This window comes from Medicago sativa, chromosome 6, assembly GCF_051527215.1.
Source record: "Medicago sativa cultivar Bolivia chromosome 6, Bolivia_mono, whole genome shotgun sequence".
NCBI classification, from domain to species: domain Eukaryota; kingdom Viridiplantae; phylum Streptophyta; class Magnoliopsida; order Fabales; family Fabaceae; genus Medicago; species Medicago sativa.
The window spans coordinates 45009383-45028499 of record NC_140754.1 but is presented as its reverse complement, the minus strand read 5'-3'; the positions used below and the strand labels follow the sequence as shown (position 1 = coordinate 45028499).

Here is a 19117-nt window from a genome sequence, read left to right as displayed (position 1 = left end):
CTGTGGGATTCGACATCTTTTATACTAAAACCGATATTTCCGTGCACTTGCGGACCTATCACATAACTCTTGGCTTGATATTTCTTGGTAATTCTCATGTCATGGCTGAAATAAACCATTTGAAAATTGTCATGATATGGGGAATTAGGAGCCTTGATGCTATGGTAAATTTTAGATGTGCTTTGCCACCTTTAGATTAGAAGTCTCATTATTTTTTGTCAAGTTTTTAAGTGTTCCTTTTCCTTATAATTTTCATGCTATTAGACTTTGTGTTACTAACCATTTCATTTCATGTTTCATTCATTCATAAGCTGCGGCGAACAATTTCGAACTCAAACCGTCTCTGCTGCAAATAGTGCAGCAGAACCAATTCTCCGGAAACCCGACGGAGGATCCGAACTTGCACCTTTCTGTCTTCGTGCAGTTCGTAGATACGTTAAAGGCAAATGGCGTCGACCCTGAAGCCATTCGTTTGCGCCTATTCCCATTCTCCCTAAGGGACCGAGCCAGAGCGTGGCTACAATCCCTACCGTCCAATTCCATTACAACATGGAATGAGCTTAAAAAGGCGTTCCTAGCTAGATACTTTCCGCCGAGCAAAACGGCGCAACTCAGGAACCAAATCACCTGCTTTAGGCAGACAGACGGTGAGTCGCTTTTCGAAGCATGGGAGAGATACAAGGAATTAATGAGAGCTTGCCCCCACCATTGACTTGAGAAGTGGCTCATAATTCATACCTTCTACAATGGTCTGTTGTATAACACAAGAATGACCCTTGATGCTGCTGCGGGAGGTGCTCTCATGAACAAACCGTTTAATGACGCCTATGCTCTTATCGAAGACATGGCGCAAAATCATTACCAGTGGGGGAGCGAACGCGCTCAAGTGGAGAAAACACAACCCAAAGCAGGAATGTACGAAGTTAGCAACCTTGACCACATGAATGCTAGAGTGGATGCGTTGTACCATAAGCTTGACAACTTGTCCCTCGCTGCACCAGCTACTGCTGCTGCTGTGACTCCAAATTGCGAAATTTGTGGAGTTCTTGGACACCTCGCTGCCGAATGTCAATTGCTAGCTGGAACCGATCAGGCAAACTATGCGCAAGGTAACCGGTACTCTAACACGTACAACCCTGGATTGAGAAACCACCCTAATAACAATCCTACCTTTGCGCCCAGTCCTGCACCTGCAAATCCCCCTGGTTTTCAAGGCCAAAGAGGAGCCCCCGTTGCTCCTGTTGTTCCTAAAAAGTCAAACCTAGAACTTATGATGGAAAACTTCGTCTTGGCTCAGACTCAGCAAAACAAAGAGTTCATGAATCAAAACATTCATACAAATGAATTGATTAAGCAGTTGGCAAACAAAGTTGATGCTATGGCCACCCATAACAAAATGCTAGAAACGCAGATTTCCCAAGTGGCCCAACAGCAGGCAGCTACTGCTGCCCCAGCCGGAACATTCCCAGGCCAACCACAACCGAACCCCAAGGGACATGCTAACGCTATAACGCTTCGAAGCGGAACAGAGTTAGAAGATCCCGTTGCTGTGAGAGTTAGAGACCGAGACGTAGGAAAAGGTATTGACTCTGCCAAAAACAATGAGAATGAACTCGTTGACCATGGGCAAACATCCAAGCCTAAGGAGGTAGTGGAGAGTGAAAAAGAAAAACCTTATGTACCCCCTCCTCCATACAAACCTCAAATCCCTTACCCTCAAAGACTCGCCAAGTCTAAAACGGAAGGTCAGTTTAAGAAGTTCGTAGAGCTTCTAAAGACGCTTCATCTCAGTATTCCTTTCTAGGAGGCGATAACTCAAATGCCTTCGTATGCTAAATTCCTAAAGGAGATACTGACCAATAAGAGGAAGATCGATGACGATGGTACCGTAGCACTTACTAAGGAGTGCAGCGCCATCATTCAAAACAAGATGCCGCCAAAGCTAAAAGATCCAGGGAGTTTTTCAATTCCTTGTGTCATCGGTAACCATATCATCGATAAAGCTCTGTGTGATTTAGGTGCTAGCGTGAGTCTGATACCTTTGTCTATCTGTAAGAGGCTAAATCTAGGAGAGTTGAAACCAACCAAAATGTCCTTACAATTAGCTGACCGTTCCATAAAATACCCAGTCGGAATACTGGAAGATGTTCCTTTAAGAATCGGTCAATTATACATTCCCACTGATTTTGTTGTCATGGACATAAGTGAAGACTCTCACACCCCAATCCTCCTAGGAAGACCCTTTCTAGCCACTGCCGGTGCTATTATTGATGTAAAGAGAGGAAAGCTTACCTTTGAGGTTGGTGAAGAAAAGATTGAGTTCATACTGTCTAAATTCATGAAAGGCCCTGCCATAAATGACACATGTTTCTTTGTTGACATAATTGATGAATGCATTAAGGAACCGTCGTCAGAAGCTCCACCAACTGAGATGATGGTTGCGACTTCGACAGAGGAACTAAAGGAAGACGAGGATGATATTTCTCAACTTCTAGAATGCCTCGACCTTACTCCTGATCCGATGCCTGAACCAGAGCAACCAAAGATAGAGCTCAAAGAACTTCCCCAAAGCCTTAGATATGAGTTTTTAGACAGTGAATTGAATCACCCAGTCATAGTTAATGCCAACCTAGGAAAAGAGGAAACAAAGAAACTCCTTGATGTGTTAAGAAGATATCCCAAAGCAATAGGTTACACAATTAATGATCTCACGGGAATCAGTCCCTCTGTTTGTATGCACAAGATTATGCTAGAAGAGGATTCTAAAACCTCTAGAGAGCATCAGAGGAGACTGAACCCTAACATGAGCGAAGTGGTAAAGAAAGAAGTAATGAAGCTTCTTGATGCTGGGATTATCTATCCTATATCTGATAGTAAGTGGGTTAGTCCGGTGCACGTGGTACCAAAGAAAGGTGGCATGACGGTGGTGCAGAACGAGAAAGGAGTCTCAGTCGCCAAGCGCACAGTAACGGGATGGAGGATGTGCATTGATTATAGAAAGCTAAACAAAGCAACCAGGAAGGATCATTTTCCACTCCCGTTCATAGACCAGATGCTTGAGCGTTTAGCTAGGCACTCGTATTTTTGCTACCTGGACGGTTATTCGGGATTCTTTCAAATCCCAATTCACCCGGACGACCAAGAGAAAACTACTTTCACATGCCCATATGGCACATTTGCCTACCGGCGAATGCCATTCGGACTGTGTAACGCACCTGCAACATTCCAGAGATGCATGATGGCAATCTTTGCCGACTTCCTAGAAGACATTATGGAAGTTTTCATGGATGACTTTTCTGTGTGCGGTTCATGTTTTGAAAAATGTCTAGCCAACTTGGAGAAAGTATTGGAGAGGTGTGTAAAGGTCAACCTCGTGTTAAACTGGGAAAAGTGCCACTTTATGGTAAATGAAGGCATAGTCCTTGGCCATGTGGTGTCCAACAGAGGAATCGAGGTTGACAAAGCAAAAATTGAAGTTATTGAGAATTTGCAGCCTCCCACAACTGTAAGAGAGGTCCATAGTTTTCTGGGACATGCTGGTTTCTACCGGCGGTTCATCAAAGACTTCTCAAAAATCACCAAGCCATTAACTGGCCTTTTGATGAAAGACGCTGAATTCATCTTCGATGAACAATGCCTTGAGTCTTTCCAACTGCTGAAACGTGCATTGATCTCTGCCCCTATAATGCAACCTCCAGATTGGAACCAACCATTTGAGATCATGTGCGACGCTAGTGATTATGCAGTAGGTGCTGTTTTGGGACAGCGCAAAGATAAGAAATTACATGCAATCTATTACGCTAGTAGGACACTTGACGAAGCTCAGATTAATTATGCCACGACTGAAAAGGAGCTTCTAGCCATTGTTTTTGCAATTGATAAGTTTCGTTCCTATCTAGTGGGATCGAAGATTATCATTTACACAGACCATGCAGCTATCAGGTACCTACTAAGCAAGAAAGATGCAAAACCGAGACTTATTCGGTGGATACTACTGCTTCAAGAGTTTGACATGGAGATCCGAGATAAAAAGGGAACAGAGAATGTAGTAGCGGATCACTTGTCAAGAATCAATGATGGTAAAGTGGAAGAATTGCCCATAAATGACCATTTCCCTTATGATAGGTTGGTGGCATTTGTTAGAGCTGAGGCACCTAGATATGGTCATCTTGTAGACTTCCTAGAGGAAGGAAGCTCAAGCATAAAAAAGGACCCAGAGGAGGCATTAGCTTTGGGTAAAACTACAGTTCCATGGTACGCTGATATCATCAACTACCTATCTGCTGGAGTTCTGCCTCCCGATCTGACCTATCAGCAAAAGAAAAATTTTTCCATGACCTTAAGCAATACTACTGGGATGACCCCCTTTTATTTAAGAGAGGTGTTGATGGAATCTTCCGTCGATGTATCCCAGAAGATGAGATAGAAAGTGTCATTACCCACTGCCACTCCTCGCCATGTGGAGGACATATGGGTAAGTCTAAAACTGCTGCAAAGATCCTTCAAGCTGGCCTTTTCTGGCCCACCATGTTCCGAGATGTTCATATTTTCACTATGGAATGTGATCGATGTCAGCGCACCGGAAACATCTCCGGGAGACATGAAATGCCCCAAAAATACATCTTGGAAGTGGAAGTCTTTGACGTCTGGGGAATTGATTTTATGGGTCCTTTTCCGTCATCGATGGGAAATAAATACATACTTGTTGCTGTGGACTACGTGTCAAAATGGATCGAGGCCATTGCCTCTCCCACTAATGATGCAAAAGTAGTGGTTAAGATGTTCAAAAACGTCATATTCCCAAGATTTGGTGTCCCTAGGCTTGTCATCAGTGATGGTGGATCTCACTTTATATCAAAAATATTTGAAAACCTTATGACAAAGTACGGAGTGCGGCACAGAGCGGTTACCCCTTATCATCCACAGACAAACGGAATGGCAGAAATCTCTAACAGAGAAATTAAGCAAATCCTAGAGAAAACTGTCTCTGTTTCAAGGAAAGACTGGTCTTCAAAGTTAAATGATGCGCTCTGGGCCTATAGGACGGCATACAAAACACCCATTGGAACCACCCCTTTTAAGCTGGTCTACGGCAAATCCTGCCATCTCCCGGTAGAGCTAGAACATAAAGCATATTGGGCCATCAAAGCCCTGAACATGAACCATAGTGATGCCGGAGGAAAAAGGATGTTAGACCTGCATGAATTAGAGGAGTTGAGGTTAGATGCGTATGAGAATGCCTTGATCTATAAAGAAAGGACTAAAAAGTGGCATGATAGGCGCATTACTAGAAGGGAGTTCAATGAGGGCGAGTTAGTACTGCTATTTAACTCTAGGCTGAAACTTTTCCCTGGAAAACTTCGCTCTAGATGGAGTGGACCATTTGAAGTGACTAAAGTTAACCAATCCGGTGCAATTGAAGTTTGGAGTGGATCCACCGGAAAGTTCATAGTAAACGGCCAGAGACTGAAGCACTACCATCCAGCAGAGAAAATAGGACATGTCGCTACTCTAGTGATGTGTCCCCCTTAAGGGCCAAGCACTGAAAAGTCGAGCTACAGACATTAAACGAAGCGCTGCGTGGGAGGCAACCCACGAGTTTAAGTTTAGTTTTTTTAGCTAATTAAGTGAATAAAAAGATGCAATCGAAGATGATCAACACCATAATCCACCCCCTCCCCCATATTTTCATGCTAACATTTCCGCAGGTACAAACCACTTCATGATCATGCGTATGTACACGCCCCAGTTGATTCTATCGACGATTGATCTTGCTCGGTAATATCTTTCTTTTTCTCATATTTTTGTTTATTTTCATTGAGGTCAATGTAGGTTTTAAGTGTGGGGGAGGAATTTCCCACCTTAATGGTTTAGGATCTTCATTTTCATTAATAAAGTAGTGTTATCGAGTCAATGCATGTGCTGTCGAGTCATTTATGCTTGTGTTTTTGCTTTGTTATTTAATTTTCCTATTTCTTGAACCAATAAAATAAATTCCCAAATTTTCAAAAAAAAAAAATAATAATAATAAATTTGTTTTTCTTATTTGAAGGTTGAGTTTGATGATGATTTTGTGCATGTAAACACCTTTTCCTTTTTAAATCTCACTAAACTCATATCAGTTTCATTGTGAAAATTCTCTTTTTGAGAAAAGCACAAAGTCGCAGTCTTTGAGTAAGTGTATGAGTAGGTATTTTAAGGAGCACGTTCTAACTTTAATGGTAACTTAGACCCTTAAAAGTCTTCAGAGTAAAAGTAGTATAAGTTTGTGTGGGAAATAATGTGCCTTATTGTTATAAATTGTTAAACTAAAATAGGGCGGGAGAATGGCACCAACATGTGGAGGAAAGGACATTCTCTCTCTGACTTCCTAAATGTGGTGGTGACTCCCTAAATTGAGCTTAAGTTCCAAATCCCTCAAAAGAGGAAATAAATTCATCAAAGCTAGGGGGAAAGGACACCCTCTCCATAAAGACTTCCTACGCGGAGATGATAAAAATTTTGCAGCACTACTTAGGGTGATTTTGAATCTAGGAGGAAAGGACACCCTCTCCATAAAGACTTCCTATGAGGATAGATAGCCCCTAAGCAATCTGCAGTCCCTTGTGCTTAAATTGTTAATTTAATTCTAACTAAATTCCCATCTCTCTTATATGAAATGAAGAAATGACTTTTCTCGGTTGATTTACTGTTGAAGTTAGAACCTGTTTTCCTCATAATACCTCTTACACAGGCGTAATAAAAAGCTGGACTCCACACACACACTCACTTGAAACTGTTGTAGGGTTGATGTGATCTTTGAAAAGTGTTTAGGTTGTGATAAGTGCACCCTGAGAACAAAGCCTTGAAAAATAATAATGTAATTGATTTTTAGTTGATTATGTTTTTCTGAATTATGTTGATGTTGTCCCTTGTCTCTTGCTTGAGGACAAGCAATGGTTCAAGTGTAGGGGAGTTTGATAACATGTAAAATGCACTATTATTTTGACTCGACTCACACATGTTTTGATCTTGATTTCTTTAGATTTTTGCATTGTTATGTTGGTATTGTGTGTCTATTTCAGGTATATGTTGATTAAAGGTCATGCGCGTCGTTATTAGGAAAAATGGTGGTGGAAAAAGAAGAAAAAAAAAGGTTAAAAGGCCAACAAGTCAGATGGAAAGGAAAGTCCAACACATGAGTCAAGTTGAATATGTCTTCACGTTTCAGAAGCACTTTGCCCACTTCCTCCATATTCTCCACTACCTTAGACATGATCTGAAGCACTCTCTGTTGAATTTTTTCCTATATATAGACCTTGGAGAATCAGTTGTAGACACCAAGCCTTTTAGAGAGAAATTCAGCAATTTAGAAACTTACTTATTCTCCATTTTCGTACTTATTGTAGGCTACGTATTTTAGTTTATTTTAAGAACAGCTACTCATATTTCAATTCCAATTCCATTCTTATAATACGATTTCAGTTTATTATTATTATTATCCCTTTTATTCCAATTGCCATTTGATAGCTATTATTAATTTGATTGTTCTGAGGTGATACGTAACCTTCCGAACCAAATCCTTTATTGCTGCTGCACTTTAACTTTACTTGTGAATTGATTTTGTCTTAAACATATCACATACTGTTGCGGTGTGGTTTGAAATTGATTTTTCATTGCTGTGATTTACTCTTGCCGTGCTTATTTCTTCAAGTCCCTGGGAGTTTCATTCAATTCCAATTGCTTGTAATTGTTGTGCTGCGCTGCTGTCCTGTTATTTCATATTGTTGCTGCACTTCTGTTCTGTTGCCGTGGCCTTTTTCTTATAATTGAAAGTATCCATCATTAACAGGTTAGTTTCTGCTCATTCATTTTGTTCTTTTAATTGTTTCAATGATGATGAATATTATAAACAAAAGCATGTTTATTATTATTACCATGTTTGAGTAGATTTTTATAGAGTCCGGAATATGATGAATGTCGTACCAATGATGCTCTGTTAATTTGTATGATTTGATATTGTAACAGGAATTATTTTTAAGTCTGAAAATTCTGATTTTTGAGTATAAATATTTACAGCGAAAGCTGAAATAACGTGATACCGGTTTCATATCGAAAGAGTGAAACTTGTATCTGACCGTAGAAAATTCAGAAATTGATTTTGAAATATAGCGAAAGTGTTTTCTTTAATTAATTTAGAAATTATAAATTTTCAAAAAGAGGTTTTAAAATTGTAATTGTGCATGCGAAAGCTGTCAGTTATAAGCTTAAAACTTGGTAACGGACGTGCGAAAGCCGACGGTACCTTTAAATTTGTTTTTCTACTAAAAATAACTTTTCGCACGTAAATTGATTAGTTTTCAAACGGAGTTTTGAAGTTGTAAGGCGTACACGCGAAAGCTGTCGAATAGATTACAAAGTCAAAATTCGGTGTCGTACACGCGAAAGCTGACGACCCCTTTAATTTAATTCTTTTTACGCGCGAAAATATTGTCCTGTTACAATAATAAAATACAATTTAGCAAGCATCAACGGTCGACACGAATTATATTCCGGTCTCTTGTCTTTAAAAGTAATTAAAAACAAGTTATTTTCCCAATTTTGCAACCAAATTTATTAGCATCGCCTTAGATAAACAACGTGACAATAGATAACGGTACTTGACATTGGTCTCTGTGGGATTCGACATCTTTTATACTAAAACCGATATTTCCGTGCACTTGCGGACCTATCACATAACTCTTGGCTTGATATTTCTTGGTAATTCTCATGTCATGGCTGAAATAAACCCTTTGAAAATTGTCATGATATGGGGAATTAGGAGCCTTGATGCTATGGTAAATTTTAGATGTGCTTTGCCACCTTTAGATTAGAAGTCTCATTATTTTTTGTCAAGTTTTTAAGTGTTCCTTTTCCTTATAATTTTCATGCTATTAGACTTTGTGTTACTAACCATTTCATTTCATGTTTCATTCATTCATAAGCATTCCATATTTCATCTCCTCCTTCATCTTATTTCTTGCACTTTAAATTTTACCAAAAAAATTAGAATGTAAAACTTAGGAATTTTGTAATATTTTTTCCTATGCTTTTAAATTCTTGCAAGACCATAGCATGTATTTGTAACAGCCCGATTTTCGCTAGTTTTATTTTATTATTTATTTATGTGTGTTATATGTGCTCTTATGTGATTATTTGCCTCTGTGTGTATTTTTGGTTGGGAATTGTAGAATTCGGTGTAGAAGGGTATTTTAGTCATTTTGGACTTAGGGGCGTTTTGGTCATTTGAGGGCAGTGGCAATTTTGTAATTTTGCAGATAGTTATTTTTTTTTTAGTGCTTAGTAAGAGTATTATTTTACCAAGTTACTAGAGAGGGGGTAGTAATTATTTTAGTTACCATTAAGTGACCGTTAGTGTTATAATTTACCATTAAGTGAGTAGTGACATTTTGGGGTGTTAGAATAGAAATGGGTTAGGCCCATTAAGGTTTAAGAGATAAGCCCAATTGAGTAGAGATAGTATGTAAACTCTAGTTGTTGGTAAAACTAGGTTTTACAAACATTATTCATTTCATTTCATTTGAGAAAGAGATAGAGATAGAGACTAGAGGCAACAACAACAACAAGGGTTAGAAGGCAAAGAGGGATTCAACATCTAGGAGCAAAATTGAAGCTTGGGTTAGAGAATCTTGGTGTTAGAGGTAAGAGGGTTAGGTTTCAACCATAATTCACAACTTTTTCTCTTTACCCATTTTTGTAAAATTGTTGAATTGAACCTATTTGTTTTCAAATTCGTGTTCATGTTTTGATGCAATGTTTGAGTATGTAATTTGAATGATAATTGAGTTGTTAGTGATGAAATTACATGCTTAAGTGGTGGTTATATGTATACTTTGCATTTTTGTCCAAAAATGGTGATATGAGATGTTGTTGTGATGAATTGTTGGTAAATTCATGAGATATAGCTACTGTTGTTGCTGATATATGTTGTTGTTGATGAATAAAACATTGGGTAATCATAATTGGATGATTTTGTGTTGTTTTTGAATATTTGATGAAAAATGGGTCAAATGATGATTTTTGTTTAGAGAATGTTTTGGGGCAAATTTTATATGGAATTGAGTGTCTTTTCATGTTTAGAAATGTTTAGACAAACTTTGGGATCAAATTTGGGCATTGGGAAGTCAAAATTGGGGTTTTGGGGTGAAAATGAGGTTTTTCCCGAGAGGAACCTGTCACAACTCGCACTGGCGAGTAACGTTTACTCGCAGTTGCGAGCACTCGCAATGGCGAGCAACCTGCTCGCAGTTGCGAGCTGTTCAGTGCAGGCCCCCTGTTTTTGCGTTTTCGTGCCTTTTCACTCGTTTTTGTTTTGAACTGGTTTTTGGTGAAAACATGAATATTGTAGAGAATATTTTTGGTTTGACTTTCTAAGGGCGTTGGTTTGACTTGAATGCGATTTTTGGTTTGCAAGTTATGGGGAAACTACTCTTGAAACGTTTTATTGAAAAATCCCGCGTAACTCGTTCCAAGTCGACCCAATCCTTGTGGAATGTTTTTAATCTTTGAAAACTTGATTTTTAAGAGTGCAACAGTGATGGTTAAGCTGCGTTGAGGTGAACCTACTCATTTTTTGGGAAATTCTTTGAAAAATGATAATGGAGACGAACTTTGTGATTTTTATGAATTCGTCGGATTTGGCCGATGAAATGCTTACGTATCCTCTACTGCACACACATGTGGACTGTGAGAATACAAGGCATAGGCTATTGAGCTGGTTTACTTGGTTTTGAATTAATTGTTCAATTAATTTTAAGTTATGACTTGGAGAGACGAACTTGACTAAAGATGACTTTTGAGAATCAATTGATTGTGAATCCTTTATGGGGAAATGTTCTATGTTATGTGAAGATGATTGGTGGTGCAATTATGTGACAACTCTATGTTGTGTGATTTATGATGTTGTTAGTGTTTGTATATGTGTTAATTGGTGATGAATTGTTGATGATTGCATATATACATGTATTGGTGATGGTGAGGTGATTATTGTTTGTGTGAACATATGCATTTGTAGTTGAGTCATATGTTCATACATTCATGACTGATGGTGGTGGATTTTATATCCAAGACTGATGGTGGCGGATTTTATATCCAATTGAGGTGAGTACGATGTTTTTGTTGCATCGAAGGTGACGACCTTGGAGTGATTGGTACCACATGCATCTAGATGAGTCTAGAATCATTGCATAAACTGTTGGTGGGTTGAATTGCATTTGCAATGTGTTTGATGATTGTTCTGCTAACGGTGAATTGTGGATTGTATTATTGATTGTTAATTGTTGATTGACAAGGTGAGTTGGATATATGTGTATGATACACTTGTGGAGATGAACTTGGAATGATAGTATGTATATGTTGATATTACTTATGAATAATATGCATGAATTGTTATTCTTGAATATATCCTTCCATTTCCAATATTCATGATATATGTTTTTCGTGAATTATGATGATGTAATGCTAACCCTCAGTGGTTTACCACCTACCTTTCTGTATGGACGGGTAGATGGAGTGCAGGATGCTTTGTGTTGCTTGTTGATGCCGAGGAGTGGAGTCCTCTTTTTCATGCAAGTGTCTAGATTAGGGCTCTGATCTAGGATAGTCTTTGCATGTTGTTATTTGACTTTGTATTTTGGAATTGTTGAGCTATTTTGTTATTTGGAGTTGGGAGCATACATTTGTATTTTATTGGAGATCCAGATATGTCTATGAATTTATATGTTGTTCCGCTGTATGTTGTGTAACATGATCTTTATGCATGTATGATTTGTGGTTTATCCGGAGACGTAGCATCTATTTCTAGAATATTTCTGATATATTCGCGCGTTTTACCGCTTAATAGAAATAGGGTGTTACAGTATTTAGGCCAATGATGTAAAGGACAATGGACTCTAATAATGTACACCGACACAAGCACCGACACATGCACACACGTCACATAGATATTTTTAGATGTATGTCTAGGATATGCATGTTTAGATGTATGGTTAGGATTGAATGTTTAGATGAATGTTTAGGATTTACACTTAGAAAAATCTCTTTTCCAAAAAATATGAACAATATCACTCAAATCATTTTCACAATAAACCTTGGGATCCAAAATCCCATTGATTTTCCCTCTTATTTTCTTAATCAAATTTCAATGAAAATTAATCATACTTGACCTTTTTCCAAAATAACTAATCAAACCTCACTTTTTTCTTCAATCTCATGCCCTTAAGGCCTCTCAATCTCCATTCTTCAAAATTCCAATTTTCAAACTTAAAATCAATCAACAAAAACAAAAACATTTTTGGAAGAGAACTACGGTGGATTTGATCCCTTAAACGGGTACGTAGGCAAGGAATCAAAATTCCTTCAATTCAAATAAAATAAAAATTCAAACACTTCCTTCTCCCTCCAATTCTTCACTTAGAAACTCTTAGGTTCAAATAAACACTTTTCAAAATAGCATTTAAAAATAAAGCGCGCGCGTAGAAAATAAAGACGGTTCCTATAGGATACTATAGTCGTTATGGGTGCCTAACACCTTCCCGTAGCGAAAACAACTCCCAGACCTCGATTCTCAAGGGTTTTGCTTACTTTTTCCCTTCCCAAGAAAAAATAAGATATCACCGGTTAAAAAGGTTCAAACGTAATCAATGTTTGACACCCGAAAACCAGGATAAAACAAGATATGATGAGGAACAGGTTCTATCCCTAATGCTAAAGTAACCGAGAAAAGTCCTTTCTTCATTTCATATAAGAGTGATGGGAATTTAGTTAAAATTAAATTAGATCAACAATTTAAGCACAAGGGGCTGCAGATGCTTAGGGGCTATCTATCCTCGTAGGAAGTCTTTATGGATGAGTTGTCCTTTCCCCCTAGATTCAAAATCACCCTAAGCAGTGCTGCAAAATTTTATCATCTCCGCGTAGGAAGTCTTTTTGGAGAGGGTGTCCTTTCCCCCTAGCATTGATGAATTTATTTCCTCATTTGAGGGATTTGGAACTTAAGTTCAATTAGAGAGTCACCACCATAAATAGGAAGTTAGGGAGTGTCATTTCCCCCACATGTCGGTGCCATTCTCCCGCCCCATTTAACTTTAACAATTTATAAAGGGTAAAACATTTAAGCACATTGATTATTTCCCACACAAACTTATACTACTTTTACTCTAAAGACTTTTAAGGGTCTAAGTTAACACTAAAGCTAGAACGTGTTCCTTAAAATACCTACTCATACACTTGCTCAAAGATTGCAACTGGGTGTTTTTCTCATTGGAGATTTTTTTTCACAATAAAACAAGATATGGGTATAGCAAGGACACAAAAAACACAAGAAATCATTTTCATGTACAAGAAACACCCTTTAAAGAAGAGACAAAACAAAAAATTTATGCCATATTTTACATTAAAAACAAGCTACTTAATCATGCCTTTCGCAATAAAACAAAACAAAAGAATAAAGTTCAAGGGAGTTTGGAAACACTACGAATCTAGACACTTTAATAGCCCCCCCCCCCCCCCCCCCCCCCCACACACACACACACACACACACACACTTAGGGGAAGAATTGTCCTCAATGATTCAAAAGAAAAGAAAATTAAAAGAGAGGAAGAAGAAGAAGAAGTAGAAGAAGAAGGAGGAGTAGAAGAAGAGTAGGAGAAAGATAGAAGAGAGAAGGGAAGAGAGGAAGAGGAAAGCTCACAATATTTATTGAGGTCCATAAGGAGGACCTTGGAGATGAAGGTGTTGCATCATCCGTCGGAGCATCTCAATGTTTTCTTGTGTTAAGCGGTTGCCCCTTTGAACATCATTTCGAAGCCCAGAGATTTCAACACCTTGCCTTTGTTGCTTGGCGCTCATCCTTTCAACCTCGGTTCGCATCCATTCCCATCTTGCATCGTCATCTAGCTCTCCGGCTTCATGTATATGGTGCTCTCCCTCATGGTGCAAGTTGGCACCTTCTCCTTCATCATGGCCTTGCTCATCATGTACCTGGTCATTATCAACATACAACAAATTTTCTTCCATCTCGATGCCAGTCCGAGATGGGTTAGGAAGTAGAAGCAAGATAGGCACATTTAGTTTGAGTTGGTATTTCATGGGTGGACGATGTTTTATGAAATTCATTGCAATGAAAGTTTCAATGTTTAACCTATTGTTTCCCTCGATTTTGTTTATCCCCTCATCTTCACCCACTCCAAATTGCCTAAATATGTATGTGATGATTCCCCCCACCACTATCTCTCCCTTACCGGCAGGCCTAGTACCTACATGGTCAAGGTAATCAAGCAAATAGAAACAAGTGTTTACGGGGTGGTTGTAAAGCATTGCCCATAACATGGAGAGCTCATCCGACCTAGTGTTCCCTAACTCGGTTCTACCCCAAATAGTGCAAGCCATAACCCTCTAAAGATACCTAAGCACGGGATTATGATTGTTACTAGCTTTGTTGGATCTAGAGATAAAGTCCCTACGGCCGGTGATGCGTTCCCAAAAGACAGCGGGTTGATAGTCAACCGGCTTTAAACTTTGGTCCCAAGAGTCATGTATATACCCCTCATTTGCAAAGCCTAAAGCATCACAAAAGTTCTGAAGAGACATATCATAATCAACATTCATTAGCCGGAAAATAACTCTATGGTTAGGGTTATCATAATTCAACCCTTCCTTAGTGAAAGTAATAGAACTTAGAAACTCATAGGTGAAGTTCTCATAACCCCTCATAGGTCTCAACATCTCAATCCAACCTAGGTTTCCTAACAACTTATAGACATCATCCCTAATCCCTGACAACTTATAGACTTCCTTTGCTCAAGAACACAATCAAGAGACTTCCTTGCTCAAGCACAACTGCAAGAGACTTCTAACTAAACAAAATTACACAGAAAATTGTTTAAGGTTGAACACTTGATATACAATCAGAGGTGCTCACAATAAAAATCAGATACAGACTCAATGACTTAAGAATTTCTAAGATATGACTTTGAGACACAGAAATTCTAAGTGAATGCAGAACAATTTCAGCAGAGGTTTGGCACTTGTAAAAATGTTGTGAGTCTTTCGTTCAGCGTTCTTGCATTACCAATTTTTTGAGTCTTCACTCCTTTATATAGAGGTGTGAAAGAGACGTTGTGAAATTGCCAGCACATCAAAGAGTCGTTGTTGAAGCTTGATCTTTTACCAATGATATTTTGCCTGATTTGGATGTTGTCCTATGAAGAACAAATTTGAAATCCATTCCTTATCCAAAGGAACATCTATGCAGGAGAAGCCGTATTCTGGAGCTGTTTTCATGTCTTGTAGCGTGGACACAAAATAGAGTAGTGGAGAACGTGGTTGTACAATTCGTACATAAGTACAATGTCAACACTTTCGTCCAAAATTGCAAGCACATGCCTTCAAACACCTTTGAAATGACCGTTGCAATGTTCCACTAATTTTCTGCTATGTTTTCGAATCCAATAGACAGCTTTTGCAGTGTTGATTCTTCAATCTTTGAATCTTTTTCAAATGCAGTTGATCTTCAGCTTCTGGTGAAATGACTTCTGATGAGGCAGCTTCTGATGATGCAGCTTCTGATAACGCAGCTTCTGATGATGCAGCTTCTGATAACGCAGCTTCTGATGATGTGGCTTCTGGACCTCTTGTCTTCAGAAGCGGTAATCTTCAGGAGCACCATTTCTTCAGGAGCGCTTTACTCTCTTCAGGAGCAGCTTGACTTCAGGAGCGCTTTCCGTCTTCAGGAGCGTATTGCCTTCAGAAGCGTCTAAGCTTCATTTTCTTTTGCTCTTTATTTGCTCATTCAGAACCAATTAATGATGTAACTTTTTAACTGTGGTCCTGTACACTTGAACAAATATTAGCTAGTCCAATTTACAATTTTTAATACCTTGTTATCATCAAAACTCTTTAAGGTTCTTTGTTAAACACATTTTGTTCCAACAATTTCAAACTATAAGAATCAGGATATCTAGATGGATGCAAGGGTTTAGAGATTAGAATTTTATACCTATCCCGTTGCTTGTTGTCTTTGAACTTGATTCCATGATTCTTTTCTTGTGCTTGCTTCTTTGAGGGAGGTCCTCCGGAAGAGCTTGTTGGTTCCTTGCCACTTCTTCTTGAAGCCATTGACCTTAGGTTTGACCTTTGTGTGGTTTGGGGAAGGTTAGGGTTTGGTAAAGAACTTTGGTGGAAAGGGTTGGTTTAGGTTTGGGTTTGATGTTAGAGTAAGTTTTATGAGTTTAGTTGTGGAGTTTGGTTAAGAATTTGTGGTTTTGTAGGTTAGGTTAATGAGAATAGGGTTTTGGTGCATTATGGGTTTGGGTGGATAAAAGTTATTTTTGATTGGTGGTTTGTGTTATGAATGAAGTTTGTGATTGTTTGGTGAAAGAATTGAGTGGATTGATGAAGTTTTGAGGGAGTTATGAAGTTTTGAAGGTGTATGGTTATGGAGGTTTAGAGAGAAGTTTGAGAGATGAAAGAGGTTTGTGTTTGAGAATGAATGGAGAAGAAGAGAAAAATTGGGGTTATACCACACTAGAGGCCGGGCACGGCCGTGCCAACCTTGGCACGGGCCGTGCCAACATTCTGACTTCGATGGCCTTTTTTTGCTTTAGAAATCTGGCACGGCCGTGCCAACCTTAGCACGGGCCGTGCCAACCTTCTGGACACAGGGGCTTCAAAATTTTCAACTTTTCTCGAATCATACTCGGACAATTACCTACAAAACACTTAAAACAAAGGAAAACAAACAAAATAAAGCAAATAAATGTGTGGGTTACCTCCCACGAAGCGCTCGTTTAAAGTCATTAGCTTGACGGTTAGAAAAAGTCCTTAAATGGATCAAAGAGATCATGTTGTGTAGATGACGCTATAAAACGTTCTTCCACATCATGATCTTTAATCATGCAACAAGAGTAAAGAGCGGGACCTTTCATAACATTTTCCAACTCAAATCTACCACTTTGTCACTCACTTGAAAGACAATCCTACTGTTCTTAACATCAACGAGAGCTCCCGCTGTGGTGAGGAAAGGTCTACCAAGGATTATAGGGACGTCATCGTCCTCTTCAATGTCAAGGACCACAAAATCAGTGGGGATGTAAATCCCTTCTATCTTAACGGGTATGTCCTCAACAAATCCAACTAATTTCATGGTAGAACGATCAGCTAATTTTAATTCTATCTCGGTAGGTTTTAACTCTCCTATCCCCATCCTTTTAAAGCGAGACAAAGGCAGCAAACTAACACTAGCTCCTAAGTCACACAAGGCTTTGTTTATGGTTTCATTCCCAATTTCACATGGTATGGCAAAGCTACCTGGATCTCTAAGCTTAGGGGGTGTCTTCTGAATGATTGCACTAGTATCCGTGCCAAGGCTATTGTCTCATTGTGCTATATAGGCTCTTTCCTTGAAAAAAATTTCTTTAAAAACTTAGCATATTGAGGCATCCGAGACAAAGCTTCAGCAAAGGGAAGTTTAATGCAAACCTTCCTAAGTATGTTAACAAATTTTTCAAATTTTCCCTCCAAGTTAAGCTTAGCAAGATTTAAAGGGGATGGAGTTTTGTTCTCATCAAGTGGTTTCTTATCTTCTATCACAGTTTTATCATCTAAGAGCTTGACACTTTCTTTCCCAATATTTTTAACCTTAGCAAAAGTTTCGCCTAACTTACTACCCTCAATAGAAATGACATTAACATGAGCTTTAGGGTTGGCTTCGGTTTGACCAGGAAAGACTCCCGGTGCTTGAGAAAGAGTGGACACTTGTCGGGCTATTTGGGAGATTTGTGTTTCAAGCATTTTAGAATGAGTAGAGATAGAATCAACCTTGGTATTGAGTTTAGAAAGAGAATCGTTCAGAAATCCGGTTTGGTTTTTAAGTTCTTGAAGTTGTTTATTTTGGTTGGCAATAAAATTTTCCAACAAAATTTCCAAATTAGATTTCTTAGCGAATCTCTGGTTGTTTGCATAGCCAGGTGGTGCTACTTGTCCATAGGGGTTTTGATTTTTATAAAAGTTTTGATTTTGTCTCATCCCTTGGTTGTATTGAGCATAATTCATTTACTCAACACCGTTAATAGCACTACCTAGTTGGCAATCAACACCAACATGACCAGTTATATCACAGATTTCACAAGAAGAAGATGCAGGAGTAGAAGAGATAGCACCAACATTGAATTTTTCAAATTTTTCAGTTAATGCATCAATTTTAGAAGCAAGGTGATCATAGTTAGAGACTTCGTACATACCTGCCTCCTTTTTGGAGGATGAAGAACTAGTGATGGATCTCTCGTCGGTCCACTTGTAATGATTTTGAGCCATATCTTCAATCAAGGCGTATGCCTCCGTGTAGTTCTTGTTCATTAGAGCTCCACCTGCAGCTGCATCAACAGACATCTTAGTGGTATAAGACAAGCCATTATAAAAGGTGTGGACTATGAGCCAACTCTCTAGACCATGGTGAGGATAACGTCTAAGCATTTCTTTGAAACGCTCCCACGCATCATAGAGAGACTCCCCATCTTTTTGATTGAACCGAGTAATTTGGTCCCTTAGTTTAGCGGTTTTGGATGGGGGAAAGAACCGGGCAAGGAATGCTTGCCTCATCTGATCCCATGAGGTAATGGAACCGACTTCGAGGGAATGGAACCAAGCGCTAGCTCTATCCCTTAAGGAAAAGGGAAAGAGATGAAGTCTTACAGCCTCTTGGTTCTCCTTCATGGTTCCACTAATTCGTAGGAAAACAGCGATGTGAAGATTGCGATCCTCGGTGGGGGATCCCAAAAATTGGTTTTGCTGCACTAAGTTAAGTAGGGCAGGCTTAATTTCAAAATTGTCATCCTCAACCGTTGGGTACACAATAATGGCTTGTGGCTCAGACGTAGACGGCGATGCATACTCTTTGAGAGTGCGATTAGCCATGGCGGTATTATTTTGTGCCTCTCTCCTCCTTCTATGTAAAAACCTTTCGATAGGCCAAAAAGAGAATTCTAATCAAAAAGAAAAAGTTAATTAAATTAGTTAACTCCCCGGCAACGGCGCCAAAATGATTAACGTTGCACGGTCTATCGAAGTAATAGTAGTAAA

At 39.0% G+C, this 19117-nt stretch overlaps 1 protein-coding gene and 2 non-coding genes across 3 annotated transcripts; 2 read left to right on the top strand and 1 right to left on the bottom strand.

Moving 5' to 3' along the window:
- The first annotated feature begins 339 nt into the window (after positions 1-339).
- LOC146915445 (uncharacterized) lies at positions 340-7478 on the top strand. The gene has a single exon (XM_085717837.1). It carries the CDS (start codon positions 1820-1822, stop codon positions 4424-4426), a length of 2607 nt encoding a protein of 868 aa, XP_085573963.1. The 5' UTR covers positions 340-1819; the 3' UTR covers positions 4427-7478.
- LOC146915446 (small nucleolar RNA R71) lies at positions 610-714 on the bottom strand. The gene has a single exon (XR_015017161.1). It is a non-coding gene; the product is annotated as a small nucleolar RNA R71 (small nucleolar RNA).
- Positions 7479-18482: 11004 nt separating the features above from the next.
- On the top strand, positions 18483-18589 carry LOC146915444 (small nucleolar RNA R71). The gene has a single exon (XR_015017085.1). It is a non-coding gene; the product is annotated as a small nucleolar RNA R71 (small nucleolar RNA).
- Positions 18590-19117: the final 528 nt, after the last annotated feature.

What these genes read in the sequence shown, in the direction of transcription:
- LOC146915445 (XM_085717837.1), top strand. Translation starts at nt 1,820, where the DNA reads ATGCCTTCGTATGCTAAATTCCTAAAGGAGATACTGACCAATAAGAGG.